This window comes from Liolophura sinensis, chromosome 12, assembly GCF_032854445.1.
Source record: "Liolophura sinensis isolate JHLJ2023 chromosome 12, CUHK_Ljap_v2, whole genome shotgun sequence".
NCBI classification, from domain to species: domain Eukaryota; kingdom Metazoa; phylum Mollusca; class Polyplacophora; order Chitonida; family Chitonidae; genus Liolophura; species Liolophura sinensis.
This window is the reverse complement of record NC_088306.1, coordinates 15,889,929-15,900,763: the sequence shown is the minus strand read 5'-3', so window position 1 is coordinate 15,900,763 and position 10,835 is coordinate 15,889,929. Positions and strand designations below refer to the sequence as shown.

General features: G+C 39.0%; 1 protein-coding gene across 1 annotated transcript in view; it reads left to right on the top strand.

Moving 5' to 3' along the window:
- Nucleotides 1–1,563, top strand: part of LOC135479573 (peptidyl-prolyl cis-trans isomerase NIMA-interacting 4-like) — a 1,893-nt gene extending 330 nt beyond the window's left edge. The window contains exons 2-3 of the mRNA XM_064759460.1: nt 1–117; nt 684–1,563. The exon at nt 1–117 is cut by the window's left edge and continues 3 nt beyond it. Coding sequence (XP_064615530.1) covers nt 1–117; nt 684–842 — 276 coding nt within the window. The 3' untranslated portion in view covers nt 843–1,563. The remainder of the gene's footprint in view (nt 118–683) is intronic.
- The last annotated feature ends 9,272 nt before the right edge of the window (nt 1,564–10,835 follow it).

Genomic DNA, 10,835 nt, shown 5'->3' with positions numbered 1-10,835 from the left:
AGGCATATTCTCTGTGAAAAACATTCAAAAATTATGGAAGCCATGGAAAAATTAAAAAGCGGCGTGAAATTTAACGAGGTAGCAACAGAATATAGTGAAGATAAAGCCAGACAAGGGGTAAGTGTGAAATGAGGAACAAGCCAAGGTAATAATTGTCTTGATAAAATTTGTGTGACATCCTGGGAAAAGTTTGTCAGCAGCTTATGTATTTGTCAGTGGTGTATATTATTATTATTACTTTTTTGTTGTTGTTGTTGTTGTTGGTTTGCTCTTTACACGACTCACAAGTGCACAGTTTCTTGGAATGTAAGCAGAATGTTTAACACAACTCACAAAACATTTCAAAAATTTCATAGAATTTTAGTAGATGTAGAAGGCCAGAAATCTTGTGTTCCACTGATTATTCCAGTGATAATGGAAAGCGTCATTTTTGTCTAGATATTTTGGCACTTTGCTTTGCCTCATATCATCAGCAAGTGCCATTTAATATTTTCGCACCTTATAATCGTATGCGCTCACCACAGTAATGTATCGAAACAACAAGTCATAATGAGTCTTTTATACCATGGTAGGGAAAATTTCTTAAATATCATGCCCTATAAGTACATGGTGCATGCAGTTTTATTCTTTCCTGTTATTCATCTGATTTTATGGGTAAGCTTCTCCTATTTGTCATTTGACAGGGTGACCTGGGCTGGATGACCAGAGGCAGTATGGTGGGACCATTTCAGGAAGCAGCATTCGCCCTCAGTCCTAGCACAGTTGCCTCCCCTGCCTATACAGACCCTCCTGTCAAAACGAAATTTGGTTATCACATAATAATGATTGAGGGCAAGAAGTGATGGGCTAGAGTTTAGATATTCTTGAAATATGGTAACAGTTTTACTGTTGGAAGAAAGGAATATAAGTGTCACATATGGTGACTTATTGTCTAATGTATAAAGATACATTATATGCTTCTCAATGAGTAAATTAGTGAGCATTCACATTTTTACACATTGATAATAAATGAATTGTTATGAGTATAACTATGAGTGATGACAATAATTGTTAATGGTGGAGAAAACATAAAAATGACATAAAGTTCAGATGAAAGAGTGCAAAAAGTTATTCCTAAATATGGCCTTCAATATTTTTCTGATTTTTCTTGGGCGAGAAAAAGACACTTGACAATTATTTTTGTGTGGTGGGTATTTGGGACCACCTATTGGTATTTATAGTCTTTGTTTAATAATGTCATAAATGAGGATGTAACCCAGGTTTAATAAATATTTTTGCACTAGAATTTGTTCTTCTCACCTAAAAAATGTATTCAACCTCAATTTGGATCATGTTTATATTTTTAATATGTTCATAAATATTATCATAATTTAGGTTAAATGCATATGTTTCGATATAAACAATCGATTTGTATTCAAATAAATTTATTAGACAAGCATCACATCCTTATTTAGAACATTATTGTGCAACAACGATAAATGCCAAAAGTTGGTCCCAAATACCCACCATACAAAAATATTTTAGATTACCCTTTTCCCTTGAAAAAAAAAATCCAACAAAATATTAAAGATCATATTTGCAAATAAGTTTTGACGCTCTTTCATTTGACTTTGGCATCATTTGTATGTTTTCTTCTCCCTTAGTATTAAAATCAAGGGCCTCCGTGGCCAATGTGGTTAGCATGCCAGCGTGGTGCAAAATGACCCTGGAGCCCATTACCAATGCAGTCGCTGTGAGTTCAAGTCCAGCTCATGCTGGCTTCCTCTCTGGCTGTACGTGGTGAGGTCTGTCAAAAGTTTGTGGATGGTTGTGAGTTCTCTAGTGAGGTTTGCACCATAATGTTTGCACAGCCCCATGAGTGAAATTTTCTTGAGCACGGTAACATCTGTCAAATAAAAAAAAATAAATACTGTAATTCTTCAACCTTTTTGCATATTTGCAAGGTGTTTATTCATGCATATTCTGAAGGCATTATTCTGTGTAGACTGATAAAATTATACTTTTTGTGAAGCCCTGAAACTGGCCAATCCAACCAATGTAGTTTTGCATAAATTGCACTGAAACTTGATCTTTCATATGCGAAAAGGTTGAGGAATTAGGGTAATATTAAAATCAAAATTCTACCTGGCTGATACATGTACTAGACAGCCAAATGTTCAAATTCAGCTGCTCTGCCTCAAACACACCATTGTGTCAAGAGTTTTGTCAGGAGGTTTGTCATGTACATGTCAAGGTTGAGTGGCTCTCCCAGGTCTCTTCCACCAGTAAACATGGTCATAGTACTACACATGTGTGTAAAATATATTTGAATATGGCGCAAAACACTGTTGAGTTGATTTAATTGGTATTTAATGCAGCACAGGTACGAAAAAATTTTCCACTTTGTCACTAAACGACCGTGTTTGAAGTATGAAGACCGTTTCACTTTCACCAATATGGGGTGCACATCTGTATGTCGCCTGGGAAAGTTCTTCAATAACTTGCCATAGGTCTATGGTTTACCCTGTGAGTTTCTGTCACCCTTCTAACTGACAGCCACCCTCAAACTGTTATAAGTGACGCTCAACCTCCACCCTCATAACTGACGGTCACCCTCCACCCTTCTGGCTGACGGCCACCCTCAAACCCTTATAACCGTTGGTCGCCTTCCACCCTAAGAACTGACAGCCACCCTCCATCCTTATAGCTGACGGCCACCCTCCAACCTTGTAACTTACACCCACCCTCCACCCCTATAACTGACGGCCACCCTCCACCCTTATAACTGACAGACCCTCCAACATTGTAACTTACACCCACCCTCCACTCTTATAACTGACGGCCACTCTCCACCCTCATAACTGACGGCCACCCTCCACCCTTATAACTGACGGCCACCCTCCACCCATATAACTGACGGCCACCCTCCACCCTTATAACTGATGGCAACCCTCCACCCTTATAACTGACGGTCACCCTCCACGCTTCTAATTGACAGCCACCCTCCACCCATATAACTGAGGGCCACCCTCCATTCTTATAACTGACGGCCATCCTCCACATTTATAATTAAAAATGATGTTAAGTATTGATAAAATAAATACAGGTGTATGATGATTCCTGTCTGCACAGTCAAAACTGCCGCAAAATGTAGCCTACTCAAACTTTTACGGGGAAATATTGAACTGTTCTTATGGTTACTGCTCTGTTTGTATTTTATTCTTTTTTAGCCATCGTGAAATATAAACTGGTCATTCTATTTACCTCTCAGAGATTATCGTTTATATGCAAGAGTTCAGAGATAAAGCGTGAACGTTTTATGTATGGCACCGTGTACATGTAATTCGTTGCATACTGAGATTTCCTGAAAGCACTATTATCAGGTACGGGAATGTGAAATATAAATACACACTGCTGTATAGAAATGCATCTTGAAGCATACGAGTGTTTCTTTTCAGGCACATGTACTAAGAAAGTTTAATCGTCCAGGCATTTGCTTTCGGGCACATGTACTGAGAATTTTTTTGTCGTCCGGGCATTTTGCTTTCAGGCACAGGTAATAGGCAGTTAAAACGTCCATGCATTTGCTCTCGGGCACATGTAGTAAGTTTATACATCCAAACGTTTGGTTTCGGGCGCATGTAGTAAATGGTCTAAGCGCCACAGGATATGCTTTCAGGTGCATATAATAAGGTGTTTAAGCAACCAAGCGTTTGCTTTTGGGCACATGAAAATATTTTAAGCGCGCAAGTGTTTCCATTTGGGCACGTAGTAAGTTGTTTAAGAGTCCGCCTGTAGTAAGCGACCAGGCGTTTGCTTTCGGGACCGTAGATTAAATTATTTAGTTATCCATGCATTGAGGAGATATAGGCCCTGCCCGGTTTCCTCCTGCAGATATTCCTTCTCTAGAGTTCCAATTATGTCTACCTGGTGAAGGGAAAAACCATGTCCTGATTTCCTCCATTTGATGTTCCCGTCATAGGATGTCACGTAGGATTACCAGGGGAAGGGAAAAACCATGTCCTGATTTCCTCCATCTGACATTCCCGTCATAGGATGTCAAGTAGGACTACCAGGTGAAGGGGAAAGCCGTGTCCGGTTTCCTCCATCCGATTTTTAAATCATCTGTCTTTTGTTGGTTCGGATTTTTTACGTGAACATTCTCATGTCGACAACTGTTTCCTGGTTGTAACGTCTTCTTTCCACAGCGTGGCTAAAATTCTGCCAATGTGTCCTTAAACCCTAATCATTCATTCATTCATTGTCACAGCCATATATATTTTGCAGTATGATGACGTGGAAGTCCACGCTGACAAATTCCATTGACGCTTACAGCTGCAATCCGTCCTTATATTTGATATAGTGTGATCGATTCCTTAAGTCATCAGAAGTGTAGACATTTTATATCTTGCATCCGTAAATCTTGACGTTAAATCCTGCATCCGTAAATCTTGACATGTTAAATCCTGCATCCGCGAACCATCTTTTACAGTATTCCAGCCGTTTAAACTTTTGAGTCGAAGAAGTCGAACAAACGTTAGCCATTTTTTGTATTCCAAGATCCCGTCCTTTTATTTTATATATAGTACAACAATGTAAAATCATACGAAAATAGTAAAATCATACAAAATTGTAAAATTATTGCCTGAACTTGTAAAAACATTAGGCGAAAATAGGAAGACTTTGCTAGCCGAGGATATAAAGACTTACGTGAATAGACAAACATAATTTTGTATTAAATGTATAGGATTTGTAAAGAGTAACCTGAAATACCATCTTGGCGGTTCCTTACCGGAATGTGCATGGTCTAAATGAGTTTCTGTACATCACATGTTTCCAACAGACATACTGCATTCATTATGTGACCCATGGTAATCAGCTTTCACGAAAGGGTTTAAACTGGTGCAATCTTTAGCGTTCTGACAAGACCAGGTTGTAGTCGGTATTTGATTCATGCAGACTGCTTTTTTAAAATTTACTGAATTCCAAATTGACATATTTGTATATTAAACGACACATTACACTGGGGTAATGCCTTATTTTCTTTTTACGTTATTTAACACCATACATGTATGTTAAGAAACTTCCCAGACCTCATTAGAGAACCGCTATTAAAGATATTATCTATCTTTTCGAAGCTGAGCTGTATGAAAGGAGAAGTCCGCTCAGTTTTGAGCTAAACTGAGAAGTGTGCTGATGGGTTGGTAAATTTGCTGCAAGCGTGCAGGACGTTTCGTCTGTGTACCCCACGTGCCATGCTGTATGCCAGCATGCATAGTGTTGTTGAGATTCTTACCTGCCCCCGTAATATAGGCGTGAATCATTTTTTAGAGTGAGTTTTTTCCTTTTTTTTTTTTGCACTAACGGCACTCGGTATGACTTAACTAGACATATAATTTTCAGCGCGGTTTATTAAGTTTACCTTACAACTACGGTTTGATTTGAGCATAATTTAATCATTTATTTCGTACGCGGGAATGTCTTCCGGCAACCTGTGGATGTGCATGTGTTTCCTCGAGCCCTGCCAGGTTTCCGCCCATTATAATGGTGGCCGCCGTCGTATAAGTGAAATATTCCTGAGTATAGGTCTGTCTTCATGTCTGGTATAGTGAGAACAGTGACCTATGTATTTTTGGGACAAATAAAAAATATTTCACAACACGTTATTAACGTAAACATGGGAAGAACATTGGCCTTTTTCTCTTTCCAGCGTAAACTTTGAAGTGTTTTTGCCTTTAATGATATATTGCAACTAGTAAGCCTATAGGTTTACTCGCGTACGCCCTCGACACGGCCCTCGGTGTAACAGTTTGCTTCCCCGATGTTACATATGTATTTCGTTTACATCTTATTTCATATAGATAACTTATCTGCGTGGAATGATTAGCACATCAGTTTTCCTTGTAATTGCTCTTATGATAGATCTCAGTTTTTTAAATATATTTTATTTTAATAGTACACGGGCGTAAAAACCGTGTTAAAGTTACCAATGGCTTTTTCAGATAAACTTTAGAGGCATACATGATTTGGCTTTCTTGTTATGCTTCCCTCAAACTTTTAAGAATAAAGACGATGTACACATCACAAGTTATTTTGCATATAAAATCTAACTTTATTTGTATGTAAAGTTTTACGGTGCCCGTGCGTATTCTTCCCGAGTAACAGCACATGATTGATGGGCGACAGAGCTATATAATTGGACTATTATTCCTCGTTCACATGGCAACTGTTGTAAACACCCATTCGGACGAAAATAATCCGTAGAGTGTTCTGAACTAGCGTGTTGTAGGTCTGCTGCTTAGCGAGGAATCTGTAAGGTTGACCTTGAAGCATTGTAAGTCTACACTAACAGCCGTCTTCAGGTATCACGGTTGTAACCCAGTTAGTCGCTGAATGTGCAGAATCGAGTGAGGTATTTTGACGTAAACTATACATAATTGTTTCAAACCATTTTCCAAGTAACTTTATTCAAGGGTCGATAAATATATTGAAATAATTTATTCCAGTAATAAATATGAGCACTTATCTCACATTGGTAAGGATGACACCACACTTTGTTAATAACCAGTACGAATGATAAAATTGCTGAAAACGCGTAAACAATTTCGATCCGTTGAACACTTTTAGGCTGCGCGTGCCGTCTAAATACGCGCGTCCATGGTACCGATACTATATGTAAAGGTTGCATATTTATTCATTTGTTCATATTTATTTCATTGGTGTTTTACGCCGTACTCGGGAATATTTCACTTATACCGGTACGACGGCGGTAAGCATTATAGTGGGAAGAAAACCGGGCAGAGCCTGGGTGAAATCCACGACCATCCAGAGGTTGCTGACGGACCTTCGCACATGTGTTTATATATTTCATTCGCTGTTCAGTTACGCAGCAATGGAGACCGAGTGGCTTACATTATGTCGGTCAGGTTTCAGCTACTGGCTGGCATTTTGGCTTATAAACTGACAACTCCGACATAAATTGACAGCATAATCAGTATCAAAGGTCTAGACAACGGCTGGCGACACAGATTAAACAGAAATATACGAGGCCATACCTGTATTCGTTTCATTTCATCTTGAATGTATGCAGTTAAGGGCCAGCGATTTGGGAGATTGCCAACACGTGCTTATGACGTCAAAGTATTCCATGATGACGTCGACGATACATGGATTTTAAGCGGAGATGATACCATACAGTTCCAGCCGATACCGGTATATATACGATGGAGAAACGGGTTTAATTAAAAGTAGGGTTAAGTGGAAACAGGCTTTGTAAGTAGGATTAAGTGCGAATCCCTCTCTATATACAACCTCATCCGGCCGCAGAGCCTTCCTGTAAACAGTCTCAATCGTCTGCCCCCCACAGCATCCTGAGCCAGACTCTTAAACTGCTACTATATACACTGATGTTACCATAAATCTTCAGCGGCCACTTCTGCAAATGACGTCATCTTAATGGACTACATTAGTTTCATTAAGAAGACCCAGGTTGAAAATCTAGTTTGCGGCCCTAACTGACAGATTTTCAAATAAAATGCAGACAAATTGTTATCAAACACCTCGATATGTAGCTAACTACAATATCATATGATATACGATAATATGCGTTCATTATTACAACTGAGAAATGACATATACAGGTCTCCTTTAGGAAAGAATTCATGTTAACAATTCCGTTCTGACAATATAGATTGTAAAACTTAGCTAACCAATAGAACAAGCTCCTTAAACTTAATTCTTTATATTTTGATGAGCAAAAAGTTAAACTGTTAATCAAAAGAACAGAAATCATTTCATAACTTGCATAGATGCTATCGCATTAGTTCGAAAAGATGATAATGCAAAGTTAGTTGAAAACTCAACTGGCGATAGGCCTATACTATTACACCTGGCCTGCAAAGGAAAACCATTCCAGAATATGCTAATGTGACATTCTAGGAAGATTGCAGAAGCGTTCTGATTGGACATGCAGGATAATGTAAGGTAAGTAAATAGGCCTGTACGGTTAATTTATTATTATAATTTGATGTCTTTTAATAAGAAGTATTATACACACAAATATTGTAAGAAACCATGATCTAAATACCTTGCCTCAAATTAGCTGTATATTTGTTCCACCCGACGATCGAAAAGTGACGGTTCCAAGTCAGTAATCGTAAGACTTTTTTTTCGGAAAATTCTGTAATTTCTCGCGATAGAAATTCTGTAATTTGTCGCGATGAAACTTCTGTTTGACTTCTCAAGCGAGTGTAAGTGTACAGATATATTTCTGTGCTGCATACCTCACAAATACCACCATCACTTTAGTTCTATATCCGTAGAAAATCTTAGGTTTATGTAGGCTGGCAGGTCGATACTTATCTGAGATTTTAAGATCCGCCTATATCATAACTGTAAGAAGTCATAAAAGACAGATGTACGGCATATTTATATATCTGTATGTATCTGTATAGGCGGCTATTTTGAAGGCCTTAGTCGACCCACGTAAACCGAAATAGACGACCGTGGGAAAGCGGGAGGGTGATATTCTCTCTCTGCCAGGGAACCCCCAGTTTGCCTGTAAGGATGCAAGGATACCTTTTCTCGTTTTGCAACATACAGCCAAAGCCCTGCAGCTGTGCTGCACAGGTCGTGATGACTGAAGATCTCTATCGTGTAGGCTTCAGAAACCTACACCAAAGTAACGAGACATGCCTGTGTTTGTATAAATAACTATACTTTTCATAGTTGCATTATTGGGGCCACCGTGGCCGTGGTGGTTAGCATGCCAGCGAGTTGTGAGTTCAAGTCCAGCTCACGCCAGAGGTTACTCTGGCCTTACATGGGAAGGTCTGCCAATATACGCCCCCCCCCCCACCCCCGTATAAAACATCAATAAAATAAATAGATCATAGTCGGATTGTGAAGGACGTGGAACAATGCTATACGGTGCATGTTTAAAGACAGTTTATACTGCTGACCTGACCGTCAGAATGCATGCTTTATTGTTGGCTTATTTCTATACAGACAACAGGCCCGTAAGTCCTTTGGTTCCATTCCAGTAGTCGTCGTGTGGTTCAGCCAGCTCGTCTGAGCAACTTGCTTAGTAAACTTGAAATGAGGCAATGGTATCTCCCGGTGTAGGTTCTGTACCCATAATCCCGGTTTCCTCTACACATTAACACAGTTTCCTCCACATGTGAGCTCGGGTTCCATCACTCAAAAGTCCGCTTTCATCGACCAATATACCTGGTTCCCTTCACCCATATCCCGAATCCCTCCACCCAGAATATCGGTTTCCTCCACATATATACTAGCTGTTGCATATCGTTTTATTATGGTGTAAAGCACCAATAAAGAAATAGCACACCCACGGCAGAACATGCAATAGAACGGGTTCGCGTAAATAATAAATTTCGATGTAAAGATGGTATTTCTTTAATGCTACAGGTAGGGAAAAAAGAATATGCAATCAGAATTGCTGTCTGTTGTTAATTGTGTGCAGAGTTCTAACACTTTTTGTTTAAGATAACATAAAGGGTTTTTCGAGTTCATTCTTTCAGATTTTCGAAATGGTCTTCTAACAATTTTCACTTTAGATATGAATTGTCTGAAGTGAAAGAGCGCCATAAAACAAAACACTGTAATAAAACATTGCCCTAAATAAACCTGTCAAATCAGCCAACATAAACCATATGCCGTTATTTATCTTGCGATAAGGTTTACATCCTTTCTCCATAGCTTTGTTGTAAATTACCAGAAACCAACAAAAGTGAACGAACGAGATGTGCATCCACACATCCATCAGACAAGTAAACAGATCTTCTGTTAACAAACGACTATCCAAGAAATGATATAAGACAAAGCAAATAAACTATATATCCTGCTTTCTTTTTATAATTAAAATCAACATAACTGCATCGCGTTTATATAGGCAATTTGGGCTTTCTCCGTGACTCGCTTTCGGGAGCCATTCGGTTTGCTATATACCGGTACTTCGTCTTTTTTGTGTGTTTGAATACGACACAGGTTTGAGAATATGGTATCTGTGATAGGGTTATAGAATCCAATAACATATCTGTGTGACGGTTAGAGAACCTAATAAGACATCTGTGATAGGGTTATAGAATTCAATAATATATCTGTGTTACGTTTACAGAATCCAGTAAAATATCTGTGATAGGATTTCACAATCCAATAGGACATCTGCGATAAGGTCACAGAATCCAATAAGATGTCTTTGATACAGTTATGTGTCACGCTCATATACAGACTGTGGTGACTGAATGTACAATTGTAATTACAAGTGTAATTTTAACACGTCGCCGTCAAGTTTGAACACAGAGTTTAGATAGCATATACAAATGGTTGGTTCTCGAACCGCGGGTTGAAAACCAGCCTGTTCGTTACACACGTTGATGTCTGTCTGGAATAAATAGCCGACCAAAGTGCTACGAACTAACAATAAATATACTTTGACATATTATATTATTTTTATTTGTCAGTTAGGCAGGCCGCGATATGTTTACTTTTAGCTCTACGGATCCTGACTGCGGTGGAAAAGATGGCAACAGATAAATTGCTCACTTAAAAAAAACATATCTTCACACTTCCATCTTTTTTGCATGTAACGAGTAAACTTGGGGACTTACGTAGTGTTAAGACTAAATATAGCTCAGTCGTCTTGAGGGAGTTTAAATACCTGTTACTCTGTGGTTACTAGAAGTCTCCACGACTACCACGCAACTGAGGATGAAGCTTGCACGCGCAAACGTCATCGGTAACGTCATAGACCTGAGCTAAAAATAGTTCTAGCCAAACGATAAATTTCCGCGCCGCCGGGTCCTTGCTTAACAGGAGAAAATGTGAGTAGCGAA